Genomic DNA, 18,121 nt, shown 5'->3' with positions numbered 1-18,121 from the left:
ATTAATTTTACAAACAAGTGGTGCATAATACATAAAACACAATACAAAAGGATGGTTAAAAAAGAGTGAGTCTCCACCGGTACAAAAGCTGCCAATTATCAGTATCCCATATATAAGATTATAGCAGGAGAGCAGCCGAACATATGTGCCAAATCACATCCGTGGGTAACCAATATACCCCCCACAGTATCTAGTACCAATAACAAAGCAGCGCTTACCAATAAATTATGTGGAGGCAGTGTGCACCAGGCGGGATTCAGTCCAGAGATGTCCCCGACGCGCGTTTCGCCTACGCGGGTGTTTAGCTTTCTCAAGGGGAAGTGCCCCAGAACAGAACAGGACCCTTAAAATAGGGCGGAATTAACAACATGTGACCTATCACATGGCGCGTCCCAGCCAGTGATAGCCATACATGTGGCGCATGCGCGCCTGGGGCGCCCCATCCCGTGTCAGAGACGGTGTCAGGCATCGCCCAGCCGCTATGGGGGAACCCCACAGCACCTGCGCGAGACACTAAAGACGCCACCCTGACCGGGAACAACGGGAACCACACGCAGCGCATGCGCGCACTGGCTACACCGGACATAGTAAGGTGTTTAAACAAATGTACACTGGTGCCATTTAAATATGTGACATCCGTAACAGAAATACAATTTGGGCGCGCCATCACATTCATATATATATTTTGCAGAGTAATAAAGATGTCAAAGGTCATCAAAATAGCCACATACATCGCTACCATTACAACATATATATAACTAAGACATTAATTGGAGAAGCAGCGTGTGTAGAAATTCCAATATATAAGATAGTCCGCTCATATAAAGAGTCCTGGAGGTCGGAGCAGGATGGATGGAGAGAATTAAAAACTAAAAATAACAGAAAAATTAAAGTGAATAAAAAAAAACAAACAATAAAAACAACAAAAGAATCCAACCAGGGGACCCACAATGTGAGGACCCAGACAGGTGAGCCAATCAGGAATATAACAGGAGACATTATCTTATAGAAATACATAGAGAAAAATCTCAAGACAAAGAGGTATATTATATTCTCATCATAGGTAGGAGGAGAAGCTAAGGGACTCATTAAGTCCACTCGGGGTCAGGGTGTTGAGGCGTACAATCCAGGCAGCCTCTCGTTGTGCTAACACTTTCTTATAGTTGCCACCCCTGACCCCAAGATGGACACATTCCATGCCTCTGACCTGAAGAGACCCCGTGTCACAATTATGAAATTGTTTAAAGTGACGGGGGAGTGTCCTCAGGTCAGAGTCATCAGTGGCCGTGCGTGCAGCGCGAATGTCTCTGACGTGCTCACGGACACGCACCCAAAATTCTCTGGATGTGTGTCCCACGTATATCAGAGAACATCCGCACGTAACGTAATATATGACATTAGACGTACCACATGTAATGTGTTGTCTAATGTCATATTCCTTGGATCCGTCAAATGACTTAAAAGACGAGGTCCGTATCATATTCGTACATGCCAAGCAATGGCCACATTTGAAAGAGCCCAACAAAGGGCCCCTAGCACTAAATGGATTAAAGACTGGCGGGACATAATGGCTGCGGACTAGGAGGTTGCCTACATTAGGAGATCTTCTAGCGGTCATTGATGGAAACTCACCCAGCACAGAGGCTAATGACGACTCAGTCAACAAAACCGGCCAATGTTTGTTTAAAATATCCTGCATATTTGACCACTCGTGATTATATGTGGTAATAAACCGAATCCTATCTCCTTCCATTCGTGTCCCCCGCTTTTTGTCTTTTGGGTATAGTAAGTCCCTCCGCGGGGTCCTTCTTGCTCTTTCAAACCCCCGCTTAATGGTCATGTGACTGTACCCTCGTGCCTCAAAACGTCCCCTCAGATCCTCTGCCTGTGCTAAGAATCTATCATCAGTGGAGTAAATCCACCTCACCCTGAGGAACTGTCCGACCGGGACGGCTCCAATTGTGCTATGATTGTGTGCCGAATCGGCACGCAAAAGGGCATTGACTGCCGTCGACTTCCTGTAGAAGTCCGTCTGAATCCGACGGGCATCATCAATCTCAAGTGTAACATCCAGGAAGTCGATGTGTTGGTAATCAGATTGATATGTCAATTTTATATTAAGCCCATTATCATTCAGCTGATTCATAAACGCCTCGAGCTGCCGCGCCGTTCCCCCCCACGAAAACAAAACGTCATCTATGTATGATGTGTGAAAGTAGCCTTAGTGACTTCATACCTGTTCTATTTACATAGTCATAAATAATAGGACGCGAACGTCTGCTTTTATTTAGGTAGGTTGTTTTGTTTAACCCTGCAGGGAAAATTGGGTTATCATAAATAGGAGTCAGCAGACCAGGAGATGACGAGACCCCAAGACTCCAGCCCCCCCCCGTTTAATAAGTAATATGTTTCTGGTAAGGAAGGGCAAAGATGCACCTCCACCCCCTCTTCCTTTGAGGACTAGAAGATCATTTGAAAATCATGACCGTTAAGGTCATTTTCCAGATTGACCCATTTTATATTATTTTTACTATAGAATAAATCTAGAATACATGTTCCAATTGATGCATAACTATGTAATGCAAAATCTGGAAGGCCTATTCCCCCATTCTGTTTCGACCAGCTTAATAAAAAATATGATATACAAGCTCGATTATGTGACCAGACGAACAGGGTGATCGCTTTTTTAAGGCGAGAGAAGAAAGAAGCAGTCAAATATAAAGGGATTATTTGGAAGTAATATAGTAAGCGGGGTAATAAATCCATCTTTACAGCATTTACCCTGCCAAACCATGAAAGTTGTAGTTTGTGCCACTTCTCCAAATCTAATTCAGCTTTATATAAGGCTATCTTGAAGGTTGCATCATATAGCTGTGATATCTTGGCTGTTATTTTAACTCCTAAGTAGGTAAGTGAATCAAAGCGCCACCTAAAGGGAAACGAGGCACTCTACCATTCTACCACGGGTGGTTGCAATGATATATTTAAGATCTTAGATTTGTGAGAATTAATTTTGAAGTTACTCAGACTGCCAAATTTATGTAGTTCCGAAATAATGTTTGGTAAGCTTGTGGTTGGGGAGGAGATGTATAAAAGTAAATCATCTGCAAAAAGCGCCAGTTTGTGTTCTCCTCATTGAAGTTTTAAACCTTTGATTGAAGGGTTGCCACGTATTGCAGTTGCTAAGTGTTCCATTGTTAGAATGTAAAGTAGAGATGAAAGTGGACACCCCTGCCTTGTGCCATTTCGGATAGGAAATGTGTTTGAAAGCGCACCATTAACTTTAACTCGTGCGCTGGGGGATGAATATAGGGCCGAAATTCTAGGGAGCGTGTTTCCCTTTAGGCCAACTCCTTCCAATGTCTGAAATATCAATTCCCAGTGCACCCTATCGAAGGCTTTCTCCGCATCAATCAACATGATACACATGGGAACCCCTTCCCTGGACGCCCTATCTATCAGTGAAATAGTCCGTATGGTATTATCTCTAGCTTCCCGACCGGGGACAAAACCTATCTGGTCCTGATCTATCAAACTTGGCAGAATGGGACATAATTAGTAATGAGAGAATATACTCGTTGCTCGGGTGGTCTCCGAGTATTTGTGACTGCTCGGAGATTTAGTTTTCTTCACCTCAGCTGCATGATTTACGGCTGCTAGCCAGCTTCATTACATGTGGGGATTCCCTAGCAACCAGGCAACCCCGACATCTACTCAGGCTGGCTAGCAGTCGTAAATCATGCAGCTGCATCAACAAAAACTAAATCTCCGAGCAGTCACAAATACTCGGAGACCACCCGAGCAACGAGTATATTCTCTCATCACTAGGCATAATCTCTTAGCAATCATCTTCGCAAATATTTTAATATCTAGATTTATCAAGGAGATTGGATGATATCTGCTACATGTGGAGGGATCTTTACCGGGTTAAGGGAGCACGGTAATATGAGCGGTCAGGGACTGAGGAGGGAAGGAGCCTTCCTAACGAGATAAAGTTACAAACTTTTAGAAATATTGGGCTTAGCAGAGTGGAGAATTGTTTGTAAAAACCTGCTGAATACCCATCTGGGCCAGGGCTCTTCCGCTGCTTCAGCTCATTTATGGTATCAGAGACTTCCTGCAGTGTAAAGTCTTTTTCTAGATGTACCAATTTGTCCTCTGGTATTGCGGGTATTTTGGTCTGATGTAGATATGATCTGATCTTGTTGTGGAATAATTTAATTGCTAAATCTTTATAGTGCCCTTCTATATTATATAATACCTTATGGAAATCGCTAAAGCTCGATAGACTGTCTCTTGTGTTATGAACTTTTGTCCCTTTTTTATTTTAATGTAAGGGATATATGTAAGCCTTCTTCTTACAAATTAAATAACCAACAAGGGAAAATACAACAGTTTACTGAAAAAAGCCCCCGTAAAAATGTATAACCTTTATTAAAGGGAACCTGTCACCCCGTTTTTTGAAGATGAGCTAAAAATAGCGTTAAATAGGGGCAGAGCTGGGCGTTACATTAGTGTCTTTGTGTGCCTTTATTACCCACCTATGCTGCTGAAATACCTTTGTAAAGTCGCCGTTTTCTGCTGTCACTTACGCTGGTCTGGTCCTATGGGCGTGGTGACAGCGCTGTTTCTCCCCCAGATCAGGCTCATCATTACGTTGGTGGCGTAGTGGTGTGCGCATGTCCAACAGAGAATATCCACTGCCCAGGAGATGAAAAAGAGCGCGATCTGCGCTATTCAGCCGTTTACCGGTGGGCGCGGCCATCTTTCCTGTGGCCGCGCGTGCGCAGATGGAGCGCTCTGCTGCCCGGGGCTTCAGGAAAATGGCCGCGGGATTCCGCGCGTGCGCAGATGGAGATTGCGGCGGCCATTTTTGGACTATAAGACGCACCGGACCATAAGACGCACCCCAAATTTTCAGAAGTAGGGGAAAAAAATATTTGTCAAATGGGGGTCCGTCTTACTGTCTGAATTCAGCTTACCAGGGGGGGGGGGATCGGCACAGGTGGAGGAGTGGTCACAGGGGAACGTGGTCGCAGGGGTTATTCTGTGGTCTAGGCTGGTGCGGTGGCCTGAGGTAAATCCCATCCAGGCTGGTGTGGCAGTGGTGCTCTGGGGTTCCCGGTGGTTCCGCCGGTATTTTGCAACAGGTTCGGCGGTGGCATGGTGGGGCTCCGCTGGCATTTTGTGACAGGTGCGGAAGTGATGCTCTGTGGTGTGGCTGGGCTCCGCCGGCATTTTGTGAAAGCCCAGAGGCCCCCGCAGAACCACTGATGCAATGCGGTGGCCTCCGGGAAAATGGCCGCAGGGTGCTACGCATGCTCAGATTCAGATCTCGGCAACGAGATCTTGTTGCCGTGATCTCTCTGCTGCAATGCGGTGGCCTCCGGGAAAATGGCTGCTGGGGGTGTTGCATGATCAGATTCAGATCTCAGCACTGAGATCTCGTCTCCCGAGATCTGGATCTGAGCATGCGCCGCCCCCGGCGGCCATTTTGCCGGAGGCCATCACAGCAATGGATCTCCGAGCTTTCAGAAAATGCCAACGGAACCCCCCGCACCACAGAGCACCACCGCCGCACCACAGAGAACGGGAGCAAGAGAGGCTGCATAGCCCTGCAGCGTCAGACCGGGACCACTGCCACAGTATTTTGTAAATATATTCTGACTAGAACAAGCACTCTAGTGATGTGTCATTCGCGAACGAGCCGACACAAAGAGCCGGCTCCCTGCTGAGAACGATGGGAGCCGGCACGCCAGTGAGAGCCACTAAAATTCCTGAATGGCTCTCACTGGGCGTAAAATCCCGGACTTCGGGAGGCGTAACTCCGCCCACCTAAGCAAAACCCTGCCCACTTCGTAGAGCCAATTAAATTGAAGAGTGGGCGGAGTTTCTGCGGTAGGTGGGCGGAGTTTCGGACGCCTGAACAGCTATTCAATAGGGATCCATTTAGGATCCAAAAAGAGCCGTTTTGTGAGCCGAAAGAGCCGGCTCTTTTTGGTAAGCAGAGCCATGAGAGCCGGATCACCAAAAAGAGCCGGACTGCCCATCACTAAAGCACTCCCATTTCCCCCCCCAAAAAAAAAATTGGGGAAAAAAGTGCGTCTTATAGTCCGAAAATATGGTACATTTTTACCTCAAAATTTGTCCCACAATTACTGCTGAATGTAGAAATGCCCCATATGTGGCTATACAGTACTGCTGAGCCACACAGCGAGATTCGGGAGGAACGGAGCGCCATTTGCCTCCTGGAGCAGATTTTCCTAGAATACCTTGCGGACTCTATATACAGAGCCCCTAAGTGCTAGGAGAGCAGAATCCCCCTTCTAGTGACCCCATTTTGTAAATTATACACCTCTGGGAATTTAGCTACAGGTGTAGTGATGATTTTCTCTCCATGGGTGTCGTCTAGAAACAAGAATGCTGCCGAGTGAAAATTGCAAGTCTGCTTTTGTAGTGCCTGTACGTTGTGTCAGCTTTTGCATCTTGGGACATAATTCCATTATGAATTCTCTCATCGCTCCAAAAATGCCAAACGTGGATGCTAACTGCGGTTTAGACACACTGTGGGGCTCAGAAGGGAGGGGTATTTGGGAGTGCAGAATTCGTTGGATTTCTTATGGTGGTCGAGGAGTCATAGCACTTCTTCAGACAATTAGTACTACCAGTAATGTGGAAGCCCCCTATATTTCCATTGACAGATGATGGACCTGAGTGGGGACTTGCTTTTTGTTGGTTGAGTGGAAGCTTTTATTGGGAACATTTTACATAACACTTTGGATCACGTTTATCCGGCGCTCTATGCTGAGCACTTTCATCGGGGTTTCCATCTAAATCTCCAAATTACGTGATTCAGCTGAACCCCCCAGCCCCGAGGGATCCATTCACTTTAGCGAGGCAGCAGAGTTACTCTGGACTCCGCCTGGCTTCTGTTCAGCGGTGTTCTTTTCCGAAGTGCACAAAACTGTGGTCGATTGCACTTTTATGCAATCCTAAAAATATGAACACCGCCGGATCACAGGCCCTATGCCTCATCATAGAGAATTTTCCGCCGGGGGTTCTGTCTGAATCACATACGGTAGTTCAGAGATTTACACAGAAGCCTCTCATCATCCCCCCTTCTCCACAAAGCCCCTAATCATCATCACCATGCAGCCTCACTCATGTAACATCAACCCTTTTCCTATTCAGCCCAATAAGCAGCCCCATACAAGTAGCAGCTGCCATATTGTAACATCATCCATGCTTCTTTGCCTCCGACATACATTCTCAGTAAAACCCCTCACAGTTAGTCCTATGTCCTCATTCACATCTCCTCAGCCCTCTCCTCCACCACCCCAGCTCTCTTATTCCTCAGCCCTCTCCTCCACCATGCCAGCTCTTATTCCTCAGCCCTCTCCTCCACCATGCCAGCTCTCTTATTCCTCAGCCCTCTCCTCCACCCCCAGCGAGCTCTCTATTCCTCAGCCGTCTCCTCCACCATGCCAGCTCTCTATTCCTCAGCCCTCTCCTCCACCATGCCAGCTCTCTTATTCCTCAGCCCTCTCCTCCACCCCCAGCGAGCTCTCTATTCCTCAGCCCTCTCCTCCACCATGCCAGCTCTCTTATTCCTCAGCCCTCTCCTCCACCCCAGCGAGCTCTCTATTCCTCAGCCCTCTCCACCATGCCAGCTCTTATTCCTCAGCCCTCTCCTCCACCATGCCAGCTCTTATTCCTCAGCCCTCTCCTCCACCATGCCAGCTCTTATTCCTCAGCCCTCTCCTCCACCCCCAGCGAGCTCTCTATTCCTCAGCCCTCTCCTCCACCATGCCAGCTCTCTATTCCTCAGCCCTCTCCTCCACCATGCCAGCTCTTATTCCTCAGCCCTCTCCTCCACCATGCCAGCTCTCTTATTCCTCAGCCCTCTCCTCCACCCCAGCGAGCTCTCTATTCCTCAGCCCTCTCCTCCACCATGCCAGCTCTCTTATTCCTCAGCCCTCTCCTCCACCATGCCAGCTCTTATTCCTCAGCCCTCTCCTCCACCATGCCAGCTCTTATTCCTCAGCCCTCTCCTCCACCATGCCAGCTCTCTTATTCCTCAGCCCTCTCCTCCACCCCAGCGAGCTCTCTATTCCTCAGCCCTCTCCTCCACCATGCCAGCTCTCTTATTCCTCAGCCCTCTCCTCCACCATGCCAGCTCTTATTCCTCAGCCCTCTCCTCCACCATGCCAGCTCTCTTATTCCTCAGCCCTCTCCTCCACCACCCCAGCTCTCTTATTCCTCAGCCCTCTCCTCCACCATGCCAGCTCTCTTATTCCTCAGCCCTCTCCTCCACCCCCAGCGAGCTCTCTATTCCTCAGCCCTCTCCTCCACCCCCAGCGAGCTCTCTTATTCCTCAGCCCTCTCCTCCACCATGCCAGCTCTCTTATTCCTCAGCCCTCTCCTCCACCCCCAGCGAGCTCTCTATTCCTCAGCACTATGCTGCTGCTTCCTGGTATCTGGTGGATTGAGGATATTACCTCGCCCCTTCCTGTGACATCAGCCCTCACAGGAGCAGCCCCACTGTAGACGCGACCCTCCCCGTGATGATGTCGCTGTGACACCAGCTCCACATGGTGAGCGGGGGGCCGTGTGCTGTCTGTCTGCGGAGCGCGCCCTGCCGGACACAGCTGCTGCAGCACAGCTTCTCTGCTGACCTCCGGCGTTACTCCAGGACCTACATGATCCCCCCAGGATGGATGATGGACAAGCCTGTGAGTCATCACTGGGGCATCCACCTGCGGCACACGGAGCCGGCGTGCGCCATCGCCTGTCCCGGGTGTCCAAGAAGATCTTCACCTGGTAAATGACTCTGTCATATTGATGATGTCATCTGTGAGCGGCCACGTCATCACACAGTGTACCGTGCACAGTGTCAGTGTGTTGTGCAGTGTTAGTGTGACATCACACCTGCAGGACGCCCCGGTATACTGTGTCTGTACATTGCAGGGATGACTCTTTTTTTTGGACTCATGTATAATTTATCTAACTTTTCCTGCTGTAACTTATTACAAGAACTTCATTATTTTCTTACTTATTGTGAATTTAATTTTCTTATGAATTTTTTTTAATTTCATTACTTGCTTTTTATTGAATTATTTCATTATTTGCTTACTAATGTAATTAGCATATTATGAATTTCATTATTTTCTTTGTTATAAATGTATCTTCTTTCTGCATTTAATTGTTCTAAATTATTTTCTTATGGATTTTAACTTTCTTAATGAAGTAATTCATAAGCAATTAAATTCATATTTTTTTTTGTATGTCTTTTTCACTATAATTTTTTTTTCTTTATTTAATAATTTTTCTTTCATTTCACTATTAGTATTTCATTCAGGGCTGTTATATTTATACTTTTTGACAAACTTCTTCTTTCTCTCCACTATTTCTCTAATATCTCTGATCAAATATTGTGACTTATGTAAGCAACTGTGTATTTTACATCAGTATTTGGAAGCCAAATCCAGGAACGGGGGTCCCGTGACCACCAGTGTGCAATATGGATAATCGCAGCCACAACCCAACTAGACGGTTTCCAACGTGCTCAATGCAAGTGTAGCCCCATAGATGTCTGAGCTGGATAACCGCCGAGTATTGATGAGCAAGCGTGCTCGGAGAAGGTGTTATCTCAGCATGCTCATGTCCTAATCGATTGTATTTGGAATGGTTGAAAAAAAAATACTCAAGTCGCCGCATCTGCATATCTCGGGGCTGTTCGACAGCCGCAAATCAATCAGGGATTGCCTAATAAACAGGCAATTTCTACATGTGTTGTTGAACAGCCACAAGACGTACAGCAGTGGGGACTCAAGCATTTTTTATTGTTTCAACCATTCCAAAAATAATCGATTAGAACTCGAGCATGCTGAGATAACACCTTCTCTGAGAACGCTCGCTCATCTCTACTGCCAAGGAACCAGAAATTTGCTTTTACTGCCAAGCAACCAGTTATTTTGTGGTGATGCCCATGGCCGTTATTATTGACTGATTTGTGGCTACTTGTCTTATTTATGTAGTTATATGTCAGGACCAGATTTTTACGCCGGTTCTGAAGTGCAGATCCCAGGGACACACAGTCTGTTCTTGCTCGGAGATCAATATGACATCTGTTCCAATGTTTTGCAGTTTTTGTTCCAACTTTCTTCAAAAGTTTTCTAAGATTAGGAAATATTATCAGTATAGAGAATTAACTTGTGTACAATTTTTTTTTTTCTTTTATTTATTTCCATTTACCATGTCTTGCTTTTATGTAAAGGTCTTAAAGCACCACTCCAGCGTCTCTGTTTTGTTTTTTACCACTGAAGTGCTGTATCTAATTTACGTTCCCCGATCCTAGTCTTAACGCCACATTCACATGTTCAGTATTTTACCTCAGTATTTTACCTCTGCATTTTACCTCAGTATTTTACCTCAGTATTTTACCTCAGTATTTTACCTCAGTATTTGTAAGCCAAAACCAGGAGTGGAACAATCAGAGGAAAAGTAGAATAGAAACACGTCACCACTTCTGTATTTATCACCCACTCCTGTTTTGGCTTAGAAATACTGAGGTGAAATAATGACCGAATACTGATCGTGTGAATGTGGCCTTATACTTACCATCCGCCATCTTCACCTCTTCACGGCACTGCTCTGTTCCCCATCCATTTCCTTCTGATGTCTCATTTATCGGTCACATCGCTCAATGTAAATCTTATCACCTTGTTCTGTCCTCGCTCCGGCTCTCATATGTTCACACGTTGCGGTTTTTTTTGCTGCTTTTTTTTTCTGAAGCCAAAACTGATCTCTTGGCAGTAAAAAAAAAAATGCAGACAAAAATTGGGTTTCGATGACTTTTCTTGCTGTGTTTTTTTTTTTTTTGCTGAGTTTTTCAGGATCCCAAAGTTCAGTTGTTTTGATTCCACCATACAAGCATGAGCAATACAAGGTGTTAGGTCACCAATCCAAGACGTGCGTGAAACCATAAAATATTTTTGGGAAAAAAGGGCAAATTGATCAAATAATTTAGTTGAAAAAGCTTTTTATGCCTGAAAAAAAAGTAGTGACTATTCTGACCAAAAAAGTTCATGGGATAATACACACTTGCAAATGTACAAACAGCAGGGGGAGGTGAATTGGTTTGCATTAGTTTGCCAAGATATTTTCTAGGGCGGACTCTGCTTATTTTCACACTTTGGTCGGCCCTTGGGTTGGTCAGGTATTGTGCAATTTCACGCATTAGTCAGGCAGTGTTTAGTTTAACTTATCACTAATTTAATTAACCTGTACTAATCCTCACAGCCATTCTCAGGGGAGGAGACCGAGACGTTATGGTTTAAACTTGAGAAAATCTAAAAACTAAATGGTTTCTCATCCTGCTGTACCTGTTTTTTTTTTTTTTACTAAAAATGCTACAAACCCTTATGGCAAAGTTTCTTGCTGCTTTTTTTTGCTTTATATGGGTGAAGAAACGCTGCAAAAATCCTGAAAGAATTAACATGCTGGAGTTTTACAATTTGGTCAGGAAAAAAACAAACAAATGTGTGTGCATGGAAATTCTGAAATCTGCTAGCTTTTGCTGTTACTGTAAAAAGCAGCTTTCAATTTGCATAAAAAGCAGTAAAAACACAACGTGTGAACGCGGCCTTAAAATCCCAATCAAACCCGTTAATATCTTTTTTTAAAGGCAGGGCTGATTAAAACCCCAGCAGCAATGTCTCTAGATACTTATTGTTGGCTTTGTACTATTGGTTGTGTAGGTTTCTGCTGGAGTCTCAGGGCCAATTGATGTTCACAGGAGCCCGAGCTTTAGGCTGTGTTCACACAACATTTTCAGTCAGAATAAAGAAGAGCCTCCTTCTTTAAACCCTTTCCGACATCGGGTGTAATAGTACGCCGATGTCGGACTTCCTCCCTTTGATGCGGGCTCCGGCGACGAGCCCAAATCTTTCCAGGGACATGTTTTGAACAGCTGACATGTGCCCGGAATAGCCGCTGGTGGAATCGCGATCCACCCGTGGCTATTAACCCGTTAAATGCCGCTATCAAACGCTGACAGCGGCATTTAACTCGTGCTTCTGGCCATGGGGCCAGAAACCCGCCCACCGGTGACCCATGTCACATGATCGCGGGTCACCGATTCATCGGCATGAGAATCAGAGGTCTCCTGGAGACAACTATGGTTGTCAGTGCCGGATTGCTATGAGCGCTACCCAGTGGTTGGCGCTCATAGCAAGTGAGTAATTCTACTATATAGAGGCGATCTGAGCATCACCTCTATGTAGCAGAGGTGATTGAATTGTGCCAGCTTCTAGCCTCCCATGGAGACTATTGAAGCATGCCAAAAGCAAAAAAAAAAAAAAAAAATTTTTTATGTTTTTAAAATATAAAAGTTCAAATCACCCCCCTTTCGCCACATACAAAATAAAACAATAAAAAAATCATACATACACATATTTGGTATCGCCGCATTCAGAATCACCCGATCTATCAAGAAAAAAAAAAAAGGATTCATCTGATCACTAAATGGCGTAGCGAGAAAAAGTCAAAACACCAGAATTAAGTTTTTTTGGTCACCGCGACATTGCATTAAAATGCAATAACGGGCAATCAAAAGAACGTATCTGCACCAATATGGTATCAATAAAAATGTCAGATCGGAGCGCAAAAAATAAGCCATCACCCAAAAATGCTCAGGTGTCTTTTGAGCCTTTGCATTGACTTGTATTGTTAAGGAGAGTGCTTCTTCCTACCACAAGACGCCTGAAGAACGGTCTGCTCACTTCTTTTAATTGCTTGACATCTTTGGAATTCTGAAGCCGCTAAAAGATGCTCAAAAGCCTGAACATATGAACAGCGAGCTGCTATTGTACAGAAATGTAGATGTTCATTCTTTTGAGCTTTTTGTTAAGCTTTTTCAGGCGCTTTTCGGCAAAGGTCTATTACAAACCTGCCTGATAAACACATCATGAAGCACACGTTAGGATGGAAACTGGAGCCGCTGAGGAGACTATTGATCCATAGATGGGGGGGGGCGCTGTCAAATCAGTTATGCAACTTGGAACAGTTTTACAATTTTCAGAACTTTTGTGAGCGGAAATTAATTTATACGAAGAACATCAATATCTGCAGCATGTCTGTTTCCGTTGTGCATTTTTCAAACAAAAATGGCAAATTAAAAATTGTATTGTTGGCTGTTTTTCTGCAGAATACTATGTGAGTACAAAGCAAATCTCATTGATATAAAAACTTTTTTATTTTTAAGATGGCTGTTTGTATTTGCTGCTGTGGATCTTCATTGAATTTTCTTGGAACAGCTTAAAGGGCTTGCCTTATCTTCTCGAATGGAGGTTTTTTTATTTTCATATTTTAAAGGGGTTGGCCACTACTAGGATAACCCCTTCTTGAGCTAAATGTTTGGCCCCGATAAAATAAAAAGGGCTATATTCACCTCCCGTGCCGGCGCTGTTCCAGCAGTGTCTGCAGTCGCGGTCCCGGAGCTCTTGTGTGGTTGTTTTGGTGACGGGCACCATGTGTCCTATCAGCGCTGGCGTCACTGTATCCGCCTATGTACGAATAGAACATGAAAAGGAAGTCCGAGATCAGTTGCAGCCCGGGCATTCATGTTCAAGGCGTCCAACGGCAGGGCCAGTGACGCCAGTGCTGATTCAGTGCCTGGCACCACGTGTCATACGCCCTCACGAAAGCCCTGACACCGCTGGAATGGCGCTGGCACAGGAGTTGAGTATAAATGTTTTTTTTTTTTTATGAAGGCCAAACATTTAGATCAAGAAAGCACTGTCCTAGTAGTGTAAAACACCTCTAATAGTTGGTGCCTAAGTCACTGGCTACTACTTAAAGGGAACCTGTTACCCCCAAAATTCGAAGATGAGCTAAGCCCACCGGCATCAGGGGCTTATCTACAGCATTCTGTAATGCTGTAGATAATTATCCTGTATCCTGAAATATGAAAAAAGAGGTTAGATTATACTCACCCAGGGGCGGTCCCGCTGCTGTCCGGGTCCGATGGGCGTCCCGGTCTGGGGCCTGCCATCTTCTGGTCTTCACACTGCGGCTCCGGAGCAGGCATACTTTGTCTACCCTGTTGAGGGCAGAGCAAAGTACTGCAGTGCGCAGGCGCTGGGCTTCTCTGACCTTTCCCAGCACCTGTGCACTGTAGTACTTTGCTCTGGCCTCAACAGGGCAGACAAAGTTTGCCTGCGCCGGAGCCGCAGCGTGAAGACAAGAAGAGGACGTCATCTGATGAAGATAGGAGGCGCCGGACCGGACCGCGACACCCATCGGACCGGGACCGCCCCTTGGTGAGTATAATCTAACCTCTTTTTCTCATCTTTCAGGTTACATCGGGGGCTTATCTACAGCATTACAGAATGCTGTAGATAAGCCCCTGATGCTGGTGGGCTTTTGGGGGTGACAGGTTCCCTTTAAAGCACCAGTCTAGCGTTGTTTTTTTTTTTTGTTTTTTTTTCACCTCTGGAGTGGTGGTTTAAATGGAAGTCTCCTGCCCCCAGTTATATACTTGTCCTCTGGTATCTTCACCGTTTTTCGTGACCACTCCAAACCTGCGGCCCCATCTTGTGAGCACAGCTTCTCAGTGGCCGGAAGTTGGAAGCTACGTTACAAGCACTCAGTGCAAGTCTGAGGGCCAGAACGAGGTGCTCATAGATTTACATTAATTAGTGCCCTCCGGCTCGCTCCATGAAACACTGAAGCAGCCGGCAGGTCACAAACTGCAGGAGACGGACCGGAGCGGTGGTGAAAACAGATGAAAACACCAGAAGGCGAGTATCAGGCAGTGAGCAGGGCACTTGGATTTTAAGCACCACTCCAGAGGTGAAATAACAAAACAACAACTCTGGAGTTGTGCTTTAAGTTTTCCGTTGGTGGCCGGTCTCCTAGGCAGGGAGCTCAGCGCTTTCAGCTCTGCTTTGAAGCTCCTAGGATCCAACCAGCATTAGTCCCCCTGCTCTACTCCGATGCTACAGAAGCAAAGCTGCCTCTACTTATCTGAGAGCTCACAGTTCTTGCCAGCGGCTCAGCAATCCTGCTGGTCTGAACTGTCAATCATCAGAAGTGCACCAGAAAGCCTGTAGGATGGGGAGCGACGCGCTCCTGGAGAATGAAGATGGGACAAACCCTTTGAGTAAATATTAAAATTGCCAAGAATAAATGGTTATTCCTGGCAAATGTAACTGCAAATTTTTGCCAAGAATAATCTGCATCACTTTACAGTTTTGGCTCCAACGAAAGGCTCAAAATTTCCACAAAAACGTTGAACAATGTTTTGCAATGTAAAAGAAAAAAGCGAGCAACCTTATAAAAATTCCTAAAAACTTGACATGTTACTTGTTTGCGATGGTTGTACAAATGTCTTGATGCCCCCGTTCACCACAAGTGGGGGAACCTTGAAGTAACACAAGTTCACCGCGTAGGTCAAATACTCAGGAGTCGTCTTTGAGCCCCTGACTTCTGTAGCACGCCACTTTTCTCTTTGTTCGCTGTTTTTTTCCTGTTGGCAAGGACGAAGGCCGTGCTTTCCTGCTACGTCCCGCTGCGTCTTGTGTACATCCTGCAGCACAATGACCGACTCACCTGTGGAGATCAGGTTTTTTTTTCCCAGTTAACACCCGGAAACAAGAAATCTGGTTATTCTGCCGAATTCTATCTTCTGAATGCTGAACTTGTAATGTTCCTGTGTCTTTTTTTTTTTTGGTCTTTAAGAACAGTGGGTGCCTGTGCTGTTAACCTTATTATTTTTTATTTACCATTGGAAATAATTTCTCTCCTGTCCTCCTTTGCTGCCGATTTTAACTCTTATGTGTGTTTTTATGCAATTGTGTGATCTGTCACATTCTGCATATAGGAAGAATACACAGTGCTCCCTGGAAATAATCTCTGCTGAATATGAACACCTGTACGGAGACCGGTAATAGAGGCAACACCCAGGGTGAATGACGCAGGGTACATTAGGTTGCATTCATGATCTGATTTTTTTTTTTCTTTGTTTTCTAAAATCACAGCGAAACGAAAAGCCGTTTCGTTGCAATCTTGAAAAACCACGAGCAAGGGGCTAAAAAAATGTTACTAAGCTTCAACATGTGACTGCAGCCTTGTGCCAAATCCCTGCTCCCCCTCCAATACACCATTAAATGGCTATCAGCCCAACGACTGTTCCACCAGCATCTCTATCGCCCGATTCCCCCATATTCTTCTATGTTCTCTATGAGAGGGCCGCTGCCGGATTCCTCTGACGACTTATCGAAGAACAAAAGTATCAGGTTGTCCAAAATCGCCTGTCAATGTTGTGTACTGAACAATTTGTATTAGATCGTTCAGTGTGCACAGGCTGCCATTGTACTTGGCAGCAAGAGTCCTGTTTACACAGGATAATTCGACACCAAGAACAATGATTTTTTTTTCTATAAGCAGCCTTAAAAATCATTTCACCTGACGAACAAGTGTTTTGCCCATTCATTGGGTGATCGTGATCTTTATGTTTAGACTGCAAGATTGTTGTGAAGTGAGATTTCCTAGGTTCTCTCGTTAACAATAATCTTTTAGTCTAAAAGCATCTTAAGACTTTCGCATAAAATGACTGACATTCGCTAGCATTTTGCTCGATCACTGGTTTGCCTGCTCATTCATTACTGGTTTTATCTTATTTTTTTACAGGTATGTCTTGAAGACTGTCGTCCTAGGTCAGATGCTGTCGCTGTTTATTTGTGGGACTGCAGTCACCAGTCAGTTTCTTGCAGAGGAGTATAAAGTGGACGCTCCGATGCTACAGAGCTTCATCAATTACTGCCTGCTTTTTTTGGTTTACACAGTCTGGCTGGCTTTCAGATCAGGTACGTAGGTCTTTTTTTATAGAAATTGCATATCGGTAAAGGGATTGTCTCGGGTTAACAGCACTTAGACGACCACTTTTTTAATATGTTGTTAGTACCTGAGATGCTTCGATTTGGGTTAGCCATTGTTGGCTCGTACTGCTTTTTCTTCCTGCACCGTTCCTTCAGATTTGCCCTACCTACAGTATTTGGGCAAAATTTCAAAAATATGTGACGCACTGCGCTCCCAGAGGGATGTATTGTTTCTCATTGATACACTGTAGGCTGACCATATGTGAAGCAGATGAATCAAATTGACGTTGCAAATACTCATACTATGTATCAAGATAGATGGAGCAGGTAAGGAAAAAAAAAACCTAAAGTAATAATAATGGACATTGTTATTGAGGAGCACTTCATTTAAGTAATTGAGTAAAAAAGATTCACGTTGCATTGATGCTGCGCCCATTACGGTTCCCCATGACAGCTGGACCAGATCAGTCTTCACTTCTGGTAAGTGCAAATGGTGTCAAGGATATCTGCTGCAGGAAAAGTCTTCCCCTGGGCCAGCGACCATGGAGGACCGTAAAAGGTGCTTATTTTTCCTGGCCAGTAGAAGTGAAACCTGCCATGGTCTTGCTGCTACTTAGGATTGGAAGGATCACCCAGATTGTCGGGCTGAGAATGCCAAATGTATTAGTAAAGAATTGCCTGGTCCTCCTGCCATGCTGGACCGGAGCAGTTAGAATCTTTGTCCTCAATTCTGTTAAGTAAAGAAATCTGTATTCCAAAATTCTAAATACTCATGGATGGTTTCCTCCTTTAAAGCGCTGTGGGCCCTTATATTTGTTTAAAAGGTTATGAGCATAGGTAGTATAGAACATGGGGCAGCCTTATAGGGGTTGTCCACTACTCAGACAACCTCTCCTCAATCACCATGCCACCACCCCCTATAAAATAACACCTATACTCACCCGTGGTGTCGTCATTGGCTCTCATTATGTCACATGAGCCCTGCAGCCAATCAGCGGCCTTCTTTGGATGTAGCTGAGATCCGGAGGCAGTGAGAGCTGCGGCTGTACTCTTACTTCCTCTAGAGGTCGGATTTGTCTGAAGGAGGGGAGAGTGAAGCGGCCGCTGATTGGCTGCAGGGCTCCTGTGTCATGAGAGCCCCGGGAGAGCCAGTGCCGCTGAGACAGCACCTGAACTGGAGGGGAGTATAGGTGCTATTATTTTATAAGGAGGGATCATGGTGATTGAGAAGGGGTTGTCCG

The 18,121-nt window shown here is 45.4% G+C and overlaps 1 protein-coding gene across 2 annotated transcripts in view; it reads left to right on the top strand.

Annotated features, from left to right (window-relative positions):
- The window catches only part of SLC35F2 (solute carrier family 35 member F2), an 81,830-nt gene that overhangs the window by 30,893 nt on the left and 32,816 nt on the right, over positions 1 to 18,121 (top strand). The window contains exons 1-2 of one of the 2 annotated variants that reach the window (XM_077298417.1): positions 8,520 to 8,820; positions 16,693 to 16,868. In XM_077298417.1, coding sequence (XP_077154532.1) covers positions 8,714 to 8,820; positions 16,693 to 16,868 — 283 coding nt within the window. In that variant the 5' untranslated portion in view covers positions 8,520 to 8,713. Of the gene's footprint in view, positions 1 to 8,519; positions 8,821 to 16,692; positions 16,869 to 18,121 lie in introns of those variants that run through there. The other variant, XM_077298419.1, reaches the window with a different exon arrangement.

Source organism: Ranitomeya variabilis, chromosome 3, assembly GCF_051348905.1.
Source record: "Ranitomeya variabilis isolate aRanVar5 chromosome 3, aRanVar5.hap1, whole genome shotgun sequence".
Taxonomy (NCBI): domain Eukaryota; kingdom Metazoa; phylum Chordata; class Amphibia; order Anura; family Dendrobatidae; genus Ranitomeya; species Ranitomeya variabilis.
Note: the sequence above shows the minus strand (reverse complement) of the source record. Positions and strands in the feature narration are given on the sequence as shown.